The following is a 21069-nucleotide window of genomic DNA, read 5'->3' on the forward strand; positions in this document are numbered from 1 at the left end:
CGGAAGAGAAAGTTTTGTCTTAAATCGGAAGTTGCTTCACTCTCAGACTGGAGGCGTGGTCCTTCAGGCCAGGTCTTTTTTGTGATGAAGTCTTTATTGCCTGTGGGTGGTGCCATAGAAAAATGTTTAAATGATCGTCTAATGAATATCTGCTTTCTTAGAGCAAGCATATGTCTTTGTCTACTCCTAGACTACTTGCAATCAGTGGAGTTCCCCTGTTAAGGTGTTGTTTTTTTCAACAGACACGGTGTTGGCAGAGTGCCATCCATGTAAATTATCTAAATGACTTCAGGTCATGTCCCTTGTTGAAAAGAAATAGATTAGAGAAATTCAATATGGTTTAGAACAGCATTTCATTTGACTGAATTTGAGTTCAGCCAGTCAAATTTTATTTTAAGCCATATGTAATAAATTCATTAATGAAAGCAGTACCCAAGAAAAAAAATTACCAGACTATGAGAACACAGTGTAATAAGGAAGTGCTGCAAATGACAGCTCTGGAAAATAATTTAAATCTGTGGCAAACTGCAGCGTAATGAAGAAGAATATGTAGAAAACTACTACTTGGAAAAGAGGTGTACAGTAGGGGAACAGTGTGTATAGAACTAAATTTCCCTATGCTTAGTGGTATTCTTATTGCCTGCTTTTTCGCAGATACCAGGACCCAATGTTCATCGTGAAGACTTACTCCAAAGGTAACCATGAATTGCTAGCATCGACTTCTGTCATGATCCTAGTTCATAAAATATCACAAGGTGGGAATTATGTACAAGCAATTCTTATTGCTGTTATCTAAAAAGGAGAAAGCCAATTTAAATATAAAAGATTTTGAGCCACTGGATCCTTCCCCATCGTTAGTTAACAGAAATTCTTAGAATGTGTTTTGTTTATTATTATTTTTTTAATCCAAGGTATGCAACTACCCTAAAGTTGCAATAACCTTGATTAAGACTTGTTACTTTGTGATGAATCCTGTGCAGTAAAATATCATCCACTGGTTAGAGACCAGAAAGCAGAGATTTATCAAAGCAAAGAATGAACCCAGGAGTGCCAATATCCTGTCCTCTGCTTGGATGATTCTCAGTGTTTGTGGGCAAGTTCTACATCATTTTATTCTTTCTTGTCCTTTTAGCAGATGTAAGTTGGTGGGAAGAATCATATAGTTAAACCTCGTAGATGCAAATCTGTGTAGCTCTTTTGAGGCATTCCAGATGAGGATTTGGCCCTGCAAAGACAAACTTTAAAAGACTAATAATTTTAAATGGTTGCATGAATATCTGTGTCCACTTACGCGTGCACACAGAGAGGTCCTAGCATTGCTTGTGTATATGCATAAGCACAAATATTGTAACAGGTAGAGTGTGGAGAGGCAGAAGAACGAGGTCCAAGACTGTGTTCTTCCTCAGCAGTAGCTGACGACACGATGGTTCTAGGGAGAGAAAGGCCCCATTCTTAATTTCAGCAACTGCTGTGAAAATGCAATTTGAGCTGTAGCTTGAGTAGGAAGAGATTGGGGCTCTGCTGAAATGTAACTTTTCTTTGAGAAATGGAATAACAGCTTCCTGTTTTCTCTTCCCTTTCTATAGCACAGGAAAGAGCCTCCTTGACGTGAGCGTGGAAACTTTAGCAGGTGTGTCTTGCTATCACACAAACTCAAGCAAATTAGCTAAATGTCAAGCTAGCTGCAGGTCAAGGGCTTTGTTGGGCTGCAGCAGGGGTTCAGCACAAGCATGCCACAGGGGTGTAAGGGAAGCCTGAGGGAAGGTACACATGGAGAGCATGAGTGCAGCACAGGCTGGGCTATCTGTGCAGGCTTTGAACAGGCCATCTAGGTAGCCCCAGTCCCTGCTGGCATATCTTCACTATGCTTTCTGCCCACACTAGCCAAGTGTAATCTTGTGTGGATTTGCCTGTCCAGTGCTCCTTCTGCTGCCACACGCTCAGAATTTACACTAGGGCTGCCCTTGATGCACCACATACATATACATGTATTCAACCATGAGGTGGTTGTGAAGGTAGCCTTGACTTGCTTGAGATGTGTTGCAGGTAAAACCTTCAGGTCCACTGAAATGCTGAGTTGAGTAGTGGGTAGCTCCTGGGTCTTCCCTCCAAACTTTCCAGTGTCTTAATGGCATCTCCATTCTACTAGCTGGAAAAGTGGATTAAAAACCGGCAACTCCTTAGCGCTTCAGGAGCTATCTGCATGGCCCTTCCCAGTAGCTTCATTTCTACAGCCACGTGTATTTAAATCTGCCAACACTCCTTGTGGCTGATAATGAGAGCTGGGGGTAGATGTTTCTGACCTGAGTGTAGAGGAAAACTCAGACATCAAACCTCCAGCTTTTAGGAGCAGTCACCACTCAGGAACCGCTGCAGAGCATCTCAGGTGCCCCTCATGCCTGCCAGGAGATCCCCAGCTCTTACATCTTCTGATCTACTTCAGCTATGTTTATAGTGAAATTGCAGAGTAGCAGTCCCATGTATCCAGAAATAGCCTAACCCATGTATGTCCTTTAGCTCTCATTAGCAGTTTTAATCCCTCGGTCCTGCACCAGTCTCCTCTGCCTGGCACAACGGGATCAGATGGTCGAGCCACGTAAGTGCGAGGGGTTTCTGGCTGGGCAGTTCACTCATATCTAGAAAGGTGGAGGTGGATGTGTTTGATAATGGAGCACCTCATGGGACACAGAGTGTGGTCGGTACCAGCTGAGGCTGCACAAGACTCCCCAGGGACAGACCCTGCCATGGAGGGTCAGTTGTCACCTCTCAGAAACAGAAGGAATGAAGCCCCCATGCGCTTTCAGGTCTGGAAAATCTGACTTAACATCAGGGCTTCTTCTTTATAGATGCAAAACAGCTGTCTGAGCTCAAATAGAATTAGAGTGTGCCTGCCAACCTGTGTTTACTGTCTTCATCTAAGTGCACACCTGAAAGTGAGATGTCTGAATAGGAGCTAATCACCCCAAGCACTCTGTCTAGCTCAGACAAGTGTCTAATCTTTACATATTTAGGAGAGAAAAGATGAAAACCTGAGGTTTCAAATGTTCTTTGACTTTATGACAAAAATCAGCTAAAGCTTCACCCTTACTGATGCCTTGACAGATTCTTTCTTTGTGTTTTTTTTTTTTTTCAGAGACCTCCTGAATCAAGCTGTAGAAATAGTGAAGCTCATGAAAGAGAATCAGGTTTGTTTAAAACACAGAACAGTTCAGAGAGCTTGGTCTCCAAGCTGGAAAAGGGGGAAGTGTGATGAAATACCTTAAACACCACTTAAATGTCTCTTCAAAATAAAAAATGCTGTTTCTTGAGGTTAACAGACTTTGGTCTCTCTGATGTAAATAGAATCAATCCTGTACCTTTTAAGCTATGGAGTTTTGTTCCTAAAAGTATCCCACCTGGCTTATGTTTGTCAGAGTGGCTGAAGACGTTGGTATCAAAGTCAGAATTTTTGTTTTGCATTGGGTAAGAATGCAAGACCTCTGCTAACTAGACTCAGAAACTGTGCTGATGTTTCTGAGAAGCCAACCCACAATTATAATTCTTGAAATGTTACTGCCTCCTGGCCTCTCAGGATCATATTTTTTAAAGTGCCAGTAAAGCTCTATATACGCTTTGTCTGATGCCAATGGTTGATGCGGGTGAGAGCTGAATTATCACTCATGGCTGAGTACTTCAAAAATCCCATCCTGGAGTTTGACGTACTAGTTTTTTCTTCTGTTCTTAACCCCAGGCACATTATTGTGTTAAAAAGCCTTGACATAACTGGCAAATGTAACTGCCAAAGTGATTCTGCTGTTGCCTGCTCCCTGTAAAGGCAGCACACCAGACTATACATGAATGGATTTAGCATAAGTTTTTTGAGGAACTGAAGGCTTCTAAGCAATTTTCTTTTGTGACTGGCGAGTGTTGCCTAATGGACTTACCACAGATGGACAGGGCTGTAGCTCTTAGATTTTTGCTCCACTCTACATCCCACTAGTATGACCCGATCTCAGCAGTTCAGGAACGTTAACTCTGTCATCAAGCTGCATCAGTGACAGAAAGAAACAGCATCAGGCTTTGTGCTGAGTTGTGCATGCTCATTTCCAATGAACCCTCCAATGGCCACAGTGATTTCTGGCTTTATCTTGAGATTTTTAGAGGTATGCATTCAGCTTTAATGGCAGCATTTGCTTCCTAACCATCCATTTGCTGCTTTCTCTAGGGCAAGCTGTTGAGTCAGATGGAAAGGACTGAAGTAGCCATGGTTGTAGGCACTGTTTGGGCTTGCTGATTTAAAGCTACAGCAAATCTTACACAAAAAAGGAAAATGACAAATAGGGCTCTTAACATCATGTTCATTTCAATTTTTTATTTTATTTTTTTTCTTCTAGATGATGGACTTCCAAAATGACTGGAAATTGATCACAGTTTTCTTTAGTGCTGAAAACCCGTGCTCTTCCTGTGCTTTCACACAACCGGTAATCTTTTCTTGGGGTAGTTTAGCAGTCAAGGCAGGTGATAAAGTCATTTTTCCAAGCTCTACCTTTTGCCATAGTGAACCAAAGCAGTAGCTGGTTCCAGGAGGTTGGAAAGTCACTATTCAGTAATGTAAGCTGCTGGTGCACAACGTGTTTTGTATTTATAAACGTGTATGTGATTTGTCATTTCAACTCTGAGATGACATAATAGGATAGTTCTACTGGTTTTGATGGTGTTTTTCATCTCACAGGAGAACTGCATGTTGGAAAACCTGGAAAAACTTCAAGAGGTCTTGGACTTCTTGTATAAAGAAGTAAGCTTTATTCATCAATTTTTAATAATCTGAATCTTTTGATTTCTTTTTTTCCAGTATCTCTTACCATACAGTGGCTTGTACCAGTGTTCAAGTGACTTAGAACACACATCTCATTGACTTAAGTCTTCTAGTTGTATTTGTTGGCAATAAGCACTTAATGTATATTATGCTATATTTTATAAATATATATATAAAAATTATGCTTTAAAAATCTGATGCAAAGCTAAGCAGTTACCTGTCCATCCTTTGTTACACAAGCTGATGTACTACTCAGTCTGTTTTTAAGTGATTTGCACTAATAACAGAGAATGTCAGTCTAGGTCTGAAAGTTGTTCCTTTTGAAATAGTGGTGTTTATGAAAATATATCGAATTGTTGAATGCATGGAGCTACCTAGGCAGTGTACAGGCTGCTAAATAGATGGTGGTGACTTGTGTGAAATGGGGAAAAAACACATAAACACATTAAAATAATAATATTATATATATTATATATTATATATAATGCATTTTTTCTCTCGTTATTTGTCAATTTTAAGTGTTTTTAGTGTTTCTAAAGGTTTTCTAGCTGATTTAGCTGGGATGTATCTACTTCTTTAGGAAAGTTTCTGAGAAATGCTCTGCACTGAGTCTTAGTCTACTAATGAGCTAGATGAGGATGTATCACTAGTAAAGCAGAATATTAACTGTTTATCTGAAATAGTTCAACAGCATCTTCCAAGAATTTTGTGTTGCCAGATTGAAGGCCTGAAGGGTCTTCTAAACCTGCTCCAATTTCATTGCATTAGGCTACAACCACTCATTCCTCTCAGGCTGACTCCAACAAATATTATGTATGGGTGAAGCATTTGCATCAGATTCCCTCCCATATTGTTTCCAGAATCTGTATATGTGCACTTGTGAAAGTGAAATATCATTATATAAATGGACAGCTGCTTTCTCCTTGGGGGAGAGGGGAGGCAGGATGCACAAGTGCTTGTGTTATTACACAGAATGTTTTATCCCCAGGCTTTACATTGGTACATTGCCACAAAAATGATATTTCCTAGCTTATCTGAGTTCAATTTAGTTGGCTGGTGGCCATGTAGTTTATGTAAAATGAATTTTTGGGTCTCAGTCAAGAGGTCGTCATGGTCACAAGTATTTCACAAAGGATGATTAACATTATTCTAGATGGCAGGCATAGAAGTAGGGTTCAGGAAGGAATTGGCAAAGACTGTGATCATTGATTTTATGAAGGTAGAATCCCAGCCCAGAGGTAACACAAGTGACATTGTAGGCATCGTAATTTACTGTTAGTGCTATTTGCTAATCTCCAATTGCTAGTATAAATGTGACTAATTTTTACTTTATAACTGCAGGTTCCCAAAGCCTTTGTAAATCTGGTAGATTCCACTGAGCTCACAACTTCCTTTCTTGCATGCCAAGATCCCAATAATGCAAGGTAACAGAGGTTCCTTTAAGTTTTCAGTACTGTCTCCCACTACTGTTCAGACACATAGCTTTGTATATATATTAGCTTTATACCTATCAGGTAGAGTATTCTGAACACCTTTCTGCCCTTAACACCAATGTATGTCACAGGCTTTTAGATCTCCACTTTGTTTCTGCAGGCATAGATTTACCAGGAGGAGTAGGTGCTTTAACTCAGCAGCTTGGGTAGTACATCTCAATAACATACTGTGGTGCCGGTGGGTTTACCCTTGGCAGGAGCCAAGCACCCACAGAGCCCCTTTACCACACCCCAATGGGACAGGGGAGAGGAAAGGAATAATGAAACCCAGAAGATGTGGGTTGAGATAAGACAGTTTAATAGATGAAAGAAAGTGGGGTGTAGGGGGTGGGGGAGATAAATGACTCAAAGGTAATAACTCCCCACTTCCCATGAGTGGACCAATGTCCAACCAGTCTCCAATCAACAGTGACCTTGGAAGCCAAATTGTCCCTCTTCTTCTCTACCTCAGGTTTTATTTCTGAACATGATGCTATATCATGTGGAATATCCCTTTGGCCAGCTTGCCGCTTGTCCTGGCTGTGTCCCCTCTCTTGTCCAATCCCAGCCTGTTCACTAGGTGGGACAATGTGGAAAAAGAGGAAGCTTCAACACTGCAAGCACTGTTCAACAGTGGCCAAGGCACTGGTGTGTTATCAACAGTGTTTTAACCAGAAATCCAAAATACAATGCCATATTAGCTGCTGTTAAGAAAGTTAACTCCATCCCAACCAGACACAATACAGTCATTATGGTAACAAAACCGTACAGTCCATCCACTACTTCAAACTTGAAAAAGAAACTCTGAAGGCTCTTTAAATGCTTAAGTTTCTAGGTATCAATGTTCACAGTATTCACAAAAGGAATAATGAGTATTAAAACACTGTTTGGCAATATAAGAGCTACTGCTTGGGCTCAGGGTATTGAAGGATGGAACATCCAACTTGGCCGTTCTTCTATGGTAACTGCTTGCATAGATGTTTTCATCTATCTTCTTCTCTCAGCACCTTGTAAAAAAACAAAAAGTGTGAGTAGCCTAAGTCCCAATTTAGTAGGGAGTAGGAGTGTGCACAAGGACAGTTATGATAGAGTAGTTTACAGCTGATGAGATTACACTCCATTTTACTCCATAGCAATTTTTTTTCTTGTGCTCGTGGCATACTAATATAGTAATTCTGAAGTTCTTTAAAAGTTTTGCGAATATATGGCTTGGGAGATGTTCTATCAGTCAAGCAAGAGGTCTGGCTGCTGCATAACCACATGCATAACAACAAGCATAAGCAGAGGAGAAGAAGCTTTCTTTGTCAAAAATGATTGCATGGAGAATATTAGCAAGCTTACTTATCAATGAGCTCTGTTTATCTGGTTGAACAGTTCTACCAGTTTGTATGCTTTGTGCTTAAGTATAAAGCTCTTGGGCTCATCAGGCCCAGATACTCTCCCAGATAAGGGTCTCAGCATTTGGTTAGCAATTTGTCATCTTTGGACTGTGCTCTCAAAGAAAAATATGAGCCATAGCAAAAGAGGAAACTTCAGCGTCTAAGAAGAGAATAGTGGCTGACATTTCCAATCCCATGTCAGTATCTAACTTCAGGCACTGGAATTTGGAACATAAGTGGGATTTCAAATTACTTCCTTTATTAGCTTCTCACTAACTACAGGTGTTGTCCACGCCAGAATTAGTGGATGAACCCCATCCACTAATGAGTCATAAAACTCTCTTCATGTATTGTATGAGGTTCTTAGATGTCTCTCTGTGTTCCTGCCTGTTAGGCTTTGGTACGATGCTTGTCCTGAATTCACTTTTTTTTTTTTTTCCACTCACCAGTGCTAATAAACACATCTTAATAGAAATACTGATATTTTACAGGTTTAGCTAGAGTTTTGTGAAAAGGAGAGAGTGCCTGATCTTGACAGGTGCTTACTGCTTACACCTGCAAGCTCCACTAAAGGTTTCTCAAATTCTCATTTATCCTGGCATTTTCATCTGAATATACCTTTGTTGGAAACGGGCTGATCTCAAAAGTATCCTATGTTGTTCCTGTCAGCTGCTTTGGGAGAGGGTCTGAGTTACCCTGTCAACTGCAGAAATACTCAGTATGCAGATCTCACCCTGTAGGTCAGAAATTTTGCTGAGATTGGCCAGCTGCTTTGTAATGTCTAGCCATGCTTCAGCATAAATAAGCTTTTGAAGCACTGAGCTTCCATCCACATTTCTAGATGGAGGTCTTGTTGACAAACACTAAGGCAAAATTTCTTCTGGAAAGTATTCTGGGTGTGTTCAATTTTTGTATGTGATTATAGAGAGGGAAGTATTTGAAAACCAGCATGGCACCTATTTTAAGCCTAAGCATGCTGGTAGCTTGCAAGTCCCTGTACTAATCCCAGTCTGGCATATTTGTCAACTGAATAGGCTTTTGAGTGTAGTAGTAGTACAAAGCTTTGGACATGGAAATATATACCAATGATTATATATATTAAAAAAAAAATAATACAACTCCATATAGCTTTGTCAGTGTATGCAATAATTTAATCTTCAATACATGCTTGTCAGTGGCTTCAGAGTCTGTACTGTCTTGTTATCCATTTATCTAAAGTGTATAATGTCTTTGATTTTCATTCTTCTCTGCAGCAATCCTGTTGGGAATCAGTGCAATTGTGTACATGAACACTCTGCGCTAGATGATTACATACTGAGGTGGTCCTATCAGGTATGGCATATTCCGTATTGCTTGGTGCTTGTATTGCTAGACATCTCTGTTCATTTTCCAGATTAAGCTGACATTTCTAGATTAAGACCACATTTCTTGGGGTCACCAGGAACAATGGAGATGTTCTTTGTATATCTGAGTGACCCAAGTGTCTCTTCCAGTTTCCAATGACTGTAGTTCTTGGGAACCTAGGAGTTGTTATAACCCATTAGAGGAATGATTTATCTTGCCCTGTAACTTGGCTGTTGATGCCACGTGACTTAGATGGAAACTTTCTGTAAGACAACAATAGTTGTACAGGAATTCCTTTAGAAATGGCAGGGAAGCAAATAAGCATGAAATTTTATTTCCTTGCTAAGCATGCTATTCTTTCAAAGAAAGTGATAGTAATTCACGGTAGCTCTTTTGTAGCCACAAGGAGTTTCTAACTATTGCATAAGAAGATTTCATTTAATTACTGTCTTTGTTCTGGATTACAGAATTTGATTCTTGTGGTTTATTAGGGAAGGAGATAATCTTAGTTCACTTTAAACTCCAATGAATTACACTATACACAATAATACTCATCTGATTATATGGTTGTCTATTCAGGATGCTTGGGGAAAACTGCTAGAGTCTGCAAGGTATGATCAAAAAGATGACTTCACTGTTGTTCTTCAGCCTTCTTTCCAAGAAACAAGTCTGTTGCTGAGACTGGTGAGTAAATGCAAGCTGCTCCATTCTTTCTGGATTGTGTCTGGTGAGACTGAGTGCAATATTCAGCTGGCTTTCTCCTATCTAGGCTGTATAATGCCAGAAGACAAGCATAGTTAGGTAGCCAGGACACATCTTGGCATCAGACATTGAGGTACTAGGATTGGAGCTCAGTTCAAGCAGCATCATTCAGAGATCCTGTGTTTTTTGAATGCTGTGTTCCTGGAGAAATCAGCTCATGGAACATCTGTAGATTAGGTCACATGTGTCCAGAAACTGACAATGCTGCTAGTTTATCCTTGCAGTCATCCTTGCTCATTCACTCCCATTATGCTTGTGTGTGTTTGGAAACAAAGCCAAAAGAGGTTAACAATAAGTATTTTAAAAATGGGTAGGGGAAAACAACAAAGAGATAAAAGATTCATAAATAGTATTGGAAAGTAGGACTACCTCCCTGCAGATAAACTGAGATTAATGCAGTCTGGGATCCTGGAAATGAATTTTGTCCAGAATTTGTATCTAGTATAGCCAATGGCAAATATATATTGACAGGGTTGCCTGGAATGCCAGACGTCCTTCACCACAGGTGATTTTAAATGAGAGCTCAAAGGTTAAGGTTGTCTGAGACCTGGCAAAGGAGAGAGGAAGGTATGACTTCCTAGATAACGGCTTACTCAGCAAGGTATCAAAATCCAACATTAAACATTGCTGGCTATTTGTATATTATGTTGGTGGTGAATCGTGGTCCAGTTCCCAGGCATTGTAACAACTCTGTGAATGTGTTTTAATGCTGTTTCTCCCTTCAGCGTGGTATCAGAACAGAGTGGACTGTAAGAAGGAAATTTGTCTTCCAGGAAGTCTGGGGTCTGCTATATTGCGAAATCTTCCTTTGCTGTTGGGTCGTTTTGTGGCAGACTTGTTTTGTTGATGATTGGTCCACGTACTGGACTTGGTCAGACTTATCTTTCATGACATGACTTCTTCTCTTAGTAAATTGCTCTGTTATTGCCTTCAATGCCATCTTATGTCATAGTTACCTTCTTTGTTTCCCCTGATTTGTAATAGCAAGCCACCTGACCAGCAGGCTTTCCAAACTCTTCAGTCCCTTTCTTTTAAAAATAAACATGATCTCTTAAGACAAACTCTTCATGCTTCCCCTTTTTTTAATCCCTGTAAGTGTTAGCTAGAGGAAGCATTGTTTATTCCAAATTGTTTGTATGGTCACATCTGCAAGGTTCCCTGATGTCCTGTATGTCACTAGTGTGATTGTGTTTTGTTGTTGCTCCAGCAGTGGTCTTCTGCTGACACTGTGGCTTTCTGCACTTGGTACAGACCCTTGGTAGCAACTCTGCATTATCTAGGCTTTGAGTAGCAGGGAGGGAGGGGAAGGAAGAAAGTAGGAAAGAAACATGCCATGACTGCTATCCTCAGCTCTGCAGAGTCTGCTCTTGGATACTGCTGTCCCTTCACTGCTGCCTTACGGTAGTAGGTACAGCAATCACTTATAAGAACAGCATCTGTTCTGTCTTGACACACCATCAGGAGCTGAGATCCAGAACAAATGGCTTAATGGGAATACCAGAGATTGTGATTCTTGTAGATATAAAAAGTTACTTTATGAAAAGAGAACTTGTGTGCCTGAATGTCTCATCTCTTCACACAAAGCCTTTTTTCATGGTCTAAATGCTTTCTCTTTCAGGACAGGGATGACTTCACCACCACGTCAAAGACAAAAATGGAAAAACTGGAAGAAGATTATACTTTCTTGTCTGTGGCTCTCTGGAACAACATGGTGAGCACTACCACAGACACTGTTACTTACTGGTCTTAGTACAGAAGCTTAGCAGCAACTCCACACCAGCCAGGCTTTGAGTAGCGGGGAGGGGAAGGAAAGTGGGAAACAAACATCCCATGACTGCTGTCCTCAGCTGTGCAGAGGGTCTGCTCTCTACTAATACTAAATGCCCTACATTTCCAGGACAAATCTTTCTGTTCCTTGGCTGCTACTTTCTATGAACAACTTTTCAGAAAGGCTTTCAAAGTTGCCCTTCAGGAAGTCCCAGGGAATAAGAGAGCTGTGGCAGACCCTTTTGCTAGCCTCACCTCTGTGGCAGAGTGGCACAGTGACAACTGAGGCTTGTCATAACCTGAGATTATAATGATTATACTCTTCTGTCTCATCTGTCTTTTATCCATCCCACTCTTTACTGAGACTCACAGTGTCGGTTTCTTTATTAACTGTCTGCTGCTGCTGCTGTTGCTCATAGTAAAAATGCAATAGACTGCCTTAATGAGCTCCCATTGCTTCTTCAAGAGCAGGATGTCCTACCCAGCTAAAGAAAGCCCATCAATGGTGCCTTCTAACAGGGGAGAGAGGGTGTCTGAAAGAAATACAGCTTCTCTGACCCAATCAAGCTTGAACACAACGTCCAATTCTGCAAGAGGCTGTTTCCTTCTACAGACTTGAGCTGTCAACACACTTTTTTACCCATTTGTATGTGTAACTGAGTGTATGCACATACAGCTGGAGCAGTTTGCATTTCAAAATTGATGATAGAGACAAATGAAGGAAAGGGAGTTAGTTTCCAATATGAATGAGATTTAAATAAAAAAGCAGGCACCTGGTTTTGTACTCACCAGAGCAAAGCAGAATTTTATTACTTAGTGCATGTTATGTTTGGCTGTGCCTTGGTACCAGTGATTTTGAATAAGATGTTGATATTACTGTTCCTTCTGGCTTAGAAATGCTCAAAATCTTCCCTTTTATTCTAATAAACTTCTTATACCACATGGTTATAAAATACACAATCTTCTTTTAATTAAAATGAATTTGCATGGCCAATTAAGTTAAATTTAAGATATGACTTACTTTTTGCTTGTTTTGCAGTCCATGTGGTGTTAGGCTTTTCATTTGAGAACACCAACTATTTCTGCAACTGTCTGAAGCATGAATGAAATAGGCTATACTGCAACTACCTTTTAGATAACCACGCTTAAAAACAAATCCGTACAGATTGACGGGTTCTTCTTTCTTTTTATGCTAATTCTGGCAGTAGTAATGCTATTGTAGTGTTGGCCATAGAATGCCTTGGGTTGGAAGGGATCTTTAAGATCACCTAGTTCCAACCCCTCTGTCATGGGCAGGGATGCCACCCACTAGATCAGGTTGCCCAAAGCCCCATCCAACCTGGTTTTGAACACCTTCAAGGATGAGGCTTCCACAGCTGCTGTGGACAACCTGTTCCAGTGCCTCACCACCCTCTGAGTGAAGAACTTTCTCCTAACCTCTAATCTAAATCTCCCCTCTTTTAGTTTAAAACCATCCCCCTTGTCCTGTCATTATCTGCCTGTGGAAAATATTGCTCTCCACCTTTTTTATAAGACCCCTCTAAATATTGAAAGGTTGCAATGAGGTCACCCCAGAGCCTTCTCTTCTCCAAGCTGAACGTCCCCAGCTCTCTCAGTTTTTCTTCATAATAAAGGTGCTCCAGCCCCCTGAACAAGTTCATGGCCCTCCTCTGGACCTGCTGTAACAGCCCTGTGTCCTTCTCGTTCTGGGAGCCCCAGACCTGGATGCAGCACTCCAAGTGGGGCCTCACAAGGGTAGAGCAGAGGGGCACAATCCCCTCCCTCCACCCGAAGGCCACTCCTCTGCTGATGCAGCCTAGGATGCAGTTGGCCTTCTGGGCTGCAAGCACACACTGCTGGCTCATGTCAAGCTTTTAGTCCACCAGAATCCCCATGTCCTTCTCTCAGGGCTGCTCTCAATAAGTTCTCCCCCCAGTCCATGCTCATGTCTGGAATTGCCTTGACCCAGGTGCAGCACCTCACATTTGGACTCACTGAACCTCATTCGGTTCACATGGACCCATCTAGCTTGTCCGGGTCCCTTTGGATGGCATCCCTTCTTTCTGTTGTATTGACTGCTCTACTCAGATTGGTGTCATCTGCAAACTTGTTGAGAACGCACTCGATCCCATTGTCTATGTCACTTTAAAAAGTATTAAATGCAATCATTTATCAAAGATATTAAACTAATCATTTAAGGAAGTAGGATTTACAAGAAAAATCCCTTTATTCAACCAGATGACATAGCTAGAAAAAATTTATAGTCACTCTAATAAAAGATACCTTTCTATGTATGTCTGCCACTTCAGATATTTAGTAGGAGACTAAGGAGTTAAAAGTTGATCAGCTGTTGAAGCTTTAACCTTGAACAAATGTGCTGCATCCAGTTATCTTTTTTGCTGTTATCTGTGACACTCCTCACACTGATGTCAAAGTTTCTATCTCAGTTCTTCTATTGTAAAGTAGATGCAATGACAAGATTCATGTTGGCTTCTTTATCGTTGTTTTGCCTTAGTCTCGTGAAGTAACTAGCTTCGCTAACTGAACAAGCAAAGTAGACACTGAAAGTCAGGTTCCTGTAGTCTGAATTTAAAACGTTATTTCTGTCAGTTCTGTGAGAAACTGGGTGAGTTACTTAGACTGCCCATGTCTTGGTATCCCCATCAGTGGTGGTGATATTTACAGAGATCACAGTTACTACTTAAACACAATCTCTAAGACTCTAGCAAGAGGTGGCGTATCTTCCACTAATATTAACTACTATAAATATTAAACCTAGACAAGACTAAACCACATGAGTTATAAATGGCCTTTTACGTCTGTTTAGTACAGTATCTTCATCATCAATGTTTTGAAATGAAAGGCTGTATTTTTTTCAACTAGTGCAGAAAATTAATACTTCTGTTGAGAGAGCCCAGAGCGCTGCCAGGTTACTAGCCCATTTTGTGCCTCTCCAGCAGGAATTGTTTGTGGCCAACTGAACCAAGTTTGTCAGAATTTGAGTTTCACCTAAGAACAGCAGTAGATCAGACTGACCTATTATATTTTCCAGAGCTTATCAGTTGGAAACTGACCTCCGGGTCTGAGTAATATCCATCTCTCTTTCCAGACCATGCAATTATCAGGTTTCTCGTGCTTCTAATGGTTTTCACTTTTTCTTTTTTCTTTCTTCTTTTTTTCTAAATATCCTATAAATCTTTTATTTCTATGGCCACTTGCACTCCAACTTTTCCAATTTCAATTTATGCAAAATGTCTGTGCTAGGAATCTTCAATATTCTTTGCAAGGAGTTACGATAATATCATCCATGTTCTGAATCAGCTATATTGCTTCCTTAAAACCTAGGCACTGAAGAAAGGGGAGAGGCCAGGATTTCTCTCCTGAAGTTTGATAATTATTGCAAACGTACTCAGTTAATCCAACACTGGTTTCTCTTTTGTGCCCTCTCAAATTCTTCCACTTAGCTGTCAGCAAATTCCTTCTGTCCCTTCAGATACATTTTTTCTTGGCAGCTTCTACCATCAGAAGAGCCTTCTTTCTCTACGCCTTTTTTTTTTTTTTTTTTTTTTTTTCCTGTGCACACTTCCTCATTTTCAACTACTGGCTTTATTGCTTTATTTTATTTCAGTGTTTTTTCCTCAGTGTGAAGTGGCCCCTATAGAGAGGGGACAATCTGGATGATCCAGAGGAAGAACAAGATGTGCCAAAGCCACATGTTGCTGTTGGTTAGAAGGAATGGTGGTGTTCTCTTAACAACTCCTTTTCCCTTCTGCTTTCCAGCTGCCTCTCTTTAGTGAAATTTTCTTAGCACAGCTGGCAATTATCAGAAAGGTACTTTCCTGGTTAGGTTTCCTTAGCTGGCTGTGATGGTATTCTGCCATTTTAGAAAAGCAGATGGTATGAAAGACGCTTTCAGTGTAAAAAGCACACTGGCAAGTGTCTTTATCCAACAAGGTTCACTCTATCTGTCCTTTTCAGTAGAGCTAATAGTTTATGCTGACCGTGTAATGTTTAAAAACAAAACCAAAAAAAAACAAACAACCTGTTGGGAACTGCTAGGAAATCAAGATCATGATTGATTGAGCAGCAAACAGCAGAATGAGGAAGTGCCTAAAAACTGCTTTCAGAGTGTTTCTCTCCTCCTGCTTCTGCCGGGCTGTCCTTATATTGACGTATGTCCTTATGTTGTTTTGAGGCTTCATACCTGCCCCTTCATTGAAATGATTAACTGTTACTTGGCCAAAGGGCAAAACCTTGAAAATCTAGCGGCAATTGGCAGTAGCACTGGACTTCAGTCTAGCTGAGAAGAAGCTGAGCTGGTATGTGCTAAGGACTTGTCTTAGGCATAGCTGGGTATTTTCCCGAAACCTTCCTAGTTATCTAGGAGCAATGCAATTCAAATGCTAAGCACATCAGAGAACAGTCAGCTGAATGACATTGGGTAGTTAGGAAGGGCTGAGAGGCTGTTTGTTTACTTGACAGCTTTGATGTTTACCACAAAGAGTCTGATTAATTTTGGCAAATGCCTACAACTTTATCTGGGGAAATATGTAAGAGGGCCAAGCTCCTTTCATGTGCGTAAAGAACTTAGAGCAGAAGCTCCTGCACTTGTGTCTGGCATTCTTTTGTGTAACACAAGGCCACCAGAAAACATCCTGCAACCCAGAGAGAAACAAACTGAAACCAGGCAAGAACCTGAAAGGAACAGCACCTGCACAAGGCTGTACCTGTTTCCCTTCTGCACTCGGTGGTTTATACTCACTTAGAAACTGCTGCATTTCCAGAGCAGACCAGCCCCTAACCTGCTTTTATGACAGACATGCTAGGATTCAGAGTAGGTTTTGGCTGACCACAACACATACTCAATGCCTGACTTCCTATGATCAGGACCTCAGGACCTTGCAGCTCTCCTGCATAGGAACTGTTGTTTTTCCCTGGGAGAACAGTGTCTCAGCAATCGGGAACAAATTGCTTTCTGGAGAAATTCAGTTCTATCACCCAAAAACATACAAGTGGCTAATGCTTATTTGCAATTCATTACTAGCCATGAAATACCACTTTTGTCCCATGTTCAGTAGGGTGATTCTGTCCTGGCAGAATATTTCCTTTTAAGAATGCTGTTAAACAGCTATTTTATTTTTTGTCCTATGAGGATGGGAAAGTATCAGTCCCCAGTGTATCTTCTCTCTGGGCTTCATTATTTTGCATATTTCAGGGATATACCTTATATACATCTTTCAAAAGCAAATACAAACTCTATTCTTCAAGTACTTATTTGAATGAATTTGACTTTGTAATCCTCTTCCCTATTTTGCTGATTTTTTTTCAATGTTATCTTCATTGATGGAGTAACCAAAATAGAATACTACATTCCTGCCCAGAATATATCAGTGACGTCAAGCCTGTTACTGCTGCATTTTTCAGTGCCTTCAGTCTGGTTTCTTATGTAGTCTGCTGCTTCTGGCAGCTGCTGCTGGTAGCGCAAGCTGAGCAGAGATTCGCTGAGGAATTTAAAACAGTGACCAACTCCTTTGGGTGTGACTGCAATTTAATTAGCTCCCAGCAAGGTGCAGGAACAGGTGAAGTGATTCTTCATGGTATTTACCACATTGTGCTGTCAGTACTGAGTTATGAATTATGGAATAGTTTTTTTTTATCTCTCCATCTTGTTGGAAGATAAACAAAGGCCAGCAAATGTAAATACTATCAAGCCTCTCTGCAGAGTTGGAGCGCACCTTTTGCTGTTGTGTGGTATGTGTGTTAAATGTAGATAAAAGAAACAGTTCTGCAAAGTGGGATAAATTAGCAAGGCTTTAGCTGAGTGAGTTACAGCCATTACAGGAGTGATCTTTGTCATTTGAAACATTCATTCCATGTTTCTGACTATTGCCAAATGAGTTTGCAGCTTGAGGAGTACATGAAGGTAGTGTTCACAAGACAGAAGGAAAGGGTTAACAAAACACAAATGTATCACCAAATAGATTATTTTTAGTTTTCCATTTACATTAGGGATTTTGTACTTTCTCATGAGCTAAAGCAGTGTGGACTTCAACAAGTCCTCAAGTGTATAGGCTGAGTCTGAACTGAATTTTTCTCAAAAGTTTCAATAATATCATTTTTACTTCAAGGCTTCAGTCAGTTGCTTTTCTTCCCACACAAAAGTCCACACAAATGTGTTCCTTCTATAGATGAATATATAGTAAACTGTAGAAAGCTAAGAAAGGTTTCCCAAGCGTGCCTTTCTCAAATGTTAGTGAGCATGGTTTTCACAGCCTGAGAGCAGACAAAAAATATATGGTAGTTGAGGCTTGCATGGATTGACAGGATGCTGCAAAAAGTTGTGACTTAGTAGTGGATCTGTGATAACCCACACTTTGCTTTCTCATGACCGGCCCATCTGGAAAGTAACAGTGACTTGTTAATCACAGCAAGGTAAAAACTGCATTTTGTAAAAGGAGAGAATGAATCATGAATGTGGTTGGAGCTATACTTTTTCCTAGAGCATGTCCACAGTTACTGCAGTTGAGCTGATAAAAAAGCAACCCGAATGCAAGCAATCAAATGCTGTGGTATGAGATCAATGCCTGCTGGCCAGCATTCCCAAGAGCAGAGTTAATGTGTGGATGGTTGCTTTAATGATGATGGAATGACAGTCTAATCATGGGAGAGACCTTGTTTTTCGATCCTAGATTTTATAGGTATGCATACGATATGTTGCATGTAGATTAATCATAAGCAAAGCAAGTTTTTAATATGTATTAATGTGATGGAAAACATGAGGCACTAGAGCCTTTGAGTTACTGCTGCTCTCCCATCCCACCCCTGCACAGCATGAGTACAAGTCCTGTGTTCTGTCCCTTTCCAGATGGAGCCAGTTGGGCAGAAGAAGCCTTATGATTTCACAAAACTGCTTCAGATCCAGTGTCCATCTCAGGTAAAAGGATTTTCTTATTACTATGAGATTTATATTTACTCTTTGCAGAATTTCCAAGCTTTCAAATATTGTTGTCATCTTCTGAATTTCTTAGAAACACGCACTTCCCAAAGATACTGCACTGCTAAAAATTTAACATTCCTAAAACTCCTTGACACAGAATCTTTGTTCTATCATGATGAAATTCTGAAAGCAAGAGCTCTTGACAAAGTTTAGTTAAATCACAGATAATTCAGATTAGCTGACTTTTGAATAAAAATAATAATAAATTGTGAATAACAAGTAAACCATTATCAATATTAAAAGCTGTGTCAACAATAAAATTGAATCCATACATTTTTCATCCTTTGACTTTTCTGTGACTTGACTCAGTCTTTTGTCAGATTTGACTGTTTAGTACATGAAACTGTCAGTAACCCAGTACTGTCTTCAAGGTCTGGACATCTCTGAGGTTCAAAGAACAGGTTTTTGAATGTTTTTGCATTTAAGCACTGACTTCAATAATTTAATAGTGATAAAACATTACTGGCATCAAAAAGCTTCACTGAACAGCAATTAAAGCATCAAAGACATTGAATTATCTGTTTTGTCTGATGTTAGGTTTGAGGCAAGAGGCAGTGCTGTGCCTAGGGCATTCCAGGGCTTAATTTTCATGTCTAACCTGGCTTACTTCACCAGTACAATTTCATTCAAAAATAAATATTGTATAGATTTTCTTCTCATGGAAAACATATCCAGAAAAAGGTAACGTCAGCTGACTGTTTTCACTGCTGCTGGTTTTAAAATAACAATAATAAAAACAATGTTCTTACTTCTGCAGGAAAATCCATACTTCTTCACGTATAGAAATAGTAATTACTCACCTACCCCTGAGACATCAAACATCAAAGAAAGATCTCAGGTACGGTAAAACTGTTTACAGCAAATGGACTAAATGTATTCCAGGGAGTGGGGCAGGTGGGTGGAATTGTGTTGGAGCCTAATTAAAAAACGTTACTTGGGAAAACTGAATAAAAAGCTCTATTTCCATGCTTGACTAAATAGTCAGTCAGACACTTAATAGCACATTTTATCCTTGATGGATCCTGTAGAGCATAACTCAGGGTAGAGGTCTTCAGCCAACCTACATTAAGTCTCATATTCACTGTTAAGAATGTTTTTTAAATTTTTGGATAACAATATTAAGTTCCCTGGGATAAGAAGACAGTGGAAATGGGGCCCTTTAGTTTTACTCTGGGAGAAACTAGATCAGATTGTGCCTACAGCACTGTCCAGTGGCCTGGCCATCATGTTGTAGGGCTGCGCCTCAAGAAGGCAGGCTTGTGGCCTGCTGCCAAAGGTACAGTTTAATGTGGGGATATTCCGGTGATGTTCAAGCAGACTTTCACAAAAGAATGCAAGCTCACCTAGATCAGAGTATGGATGCACAAACAGTTGCTTAGCTAAATGTAGCATGGCGCAGAGTCTGAAATAAGTGGCCCTAATAGTAGAAAGAGCAGTGCTGTGCTGATGTGGCCATACAATGTGTGAGCAGTCCGCGCTTGTCTGCCTTCAGAGGGTGGTTTTTGGCATGGCCAAAAAAGGAAAGACTGAGCTGGGTAGATGTGCACAAAGTATGTGGAGGAAGTCTATTAACATAATACTCTGAGACATAAATGGTTCGTCATGACCAGAGCACGATGAGTCTGACATAAAGTCTTGCACTGTCCCTTCCTAGGAGAGAAGTTATGGAACAAATGTCCCTTGTTCCAACCAGAGCCCATCTGATACGGTTCCAGTTTCAGGTATGGTTTTATGCAATTTTATTGTAGAGTCACTTCACTTGATGGTAGAAGGGGAGCAGGAACTGTTTTTAGTTAGAAAAGGTACATTTTTTTCCTTGAAGCAGTGCGTTCTATTGACTGTGATTTAAAAATCCTCTGGAACAACACAAATAGTTGTATAGCAAGATGCAAGTTTTCCCTTAGGGACAGTGACAGCTTATGCAACTGCACTTTCCATGTGCAAGCAAAGAAGTGACAGTGGAAAATCCAGGAAGTTGTCAGTGCAGAGACACACATAGAATCCTGTCCCAGGTGTGTTTTGTCTTCTCTCAGAAACTATGATGATAAAATCACAGCCCTGTGCTGGCTGTACCTGCCTTTCAGTGGTTCCCACCGGTTAGAGGGAACTTGAGTCAGCACAGATGTAAGGCTGATACCTTACTGCTTCCCTTGTCAGTGTAGCTAATGTAAAACTAAGGTACCAAGAATTGTTTGGATGACTGTCGGTGGCATTCTGAGCCAATGTCATCATGTGTATTAAGATACTGTCTTTGTAATGCTTTATGCTCATCCTAAAGAAAAATTCTGATGACCATCACAATTTGAAATTTTCTTTATTTCCTCCTTTCCTAATGCTGCTTTTATTTTATCAGTTCATAACTTGAGACCAGCAGATATTCAGGTGATTGCTGCCCTGGGAGATTCACTCACAGTAAGTAAAGATCGTTGGATAACCAGCATTAAAACAAGCAATGAAAAAGCACTTCTGAATCTTAATCCAAGAGAGAATGCATATAATTATGCCCTATTGGGCCAAGCAATCTTTGCATACCCTTTTCCATACTTCACCTTG

General features: G+C 40.4%; 1 protein-coding gene across 3 annotated transcripts in view; it reads left to right on the forward strand.

The window, feature by feature from the left end:
- The window catches only part of PLB1 (phospholipase B1), an 85731-nt gene that overhangs the window by 10184 nt on the left and 54478 nt on the right, over positions 1 to 21069 (forward strand). For all 3 annotated transcript variants that reach the window (XM_068676633.1, XM_068676634.1, XM_068676635.1), the window contains 14 exons: positions 655 to 695; positions 1587 to 1630; positions 2518 to 2596; positions 3134 to 3185; positions 4374 to 4460; positions 4712 to 4774; positions 6137 to 6219; positions 8900 to 8978; positions 9570 to 9674; positions 11371 to 11463; positions 18385 to 18453; positions 19274 to 19354; positions 20171 to 20237; positions 20870 to 20928. In XM_068676633.1, the coding sequence (XP_068532734.1) occupies positions 655 to 695; positions 1587 to 1630; positions 2518 to 2596; positions 3134 to 3185; positions 4374 to 4460; positions 4712 to 4774; positions 6137 to 6219; positions 8900 to 8978; positions 9570 to 9674; positions 11371 to 11463; positions 18385 to 18453; positions 19274 to 19354; positions 20171 to 20237; positions 20870 to 20928 (1002 nt within the window). The remainder of the gene's footprint in view (positions 1 to 654; positions 696 to 1586; positions 1631 to 2517; positions 2597 to 3133; positions 3186 to 4373; positions 4461 to 4711; positions 4775 to 6136; positions 6220 to 8899; positions 8979 to 9569; positions 9675 to 11370; positions 11464 to 18384; positions 18454 to 19273; positions 19355 to 20170; positions 20238 to 20869; positions 20929 to 21069) is intronic.

The sequence above is a fragment of the Anas acuta genome, chromosome 3 (genome assembly GCF_963932015.1).
Source record: "Anas acuta chromosome 3, bAnaAcu1.1, whole genome shotgun sequence".
Lineage (NCBI taxonomy): Eukaryota > Metazoa > Chordata > Aves > Anseriformes > Anatidae > Anas > Anas acuta.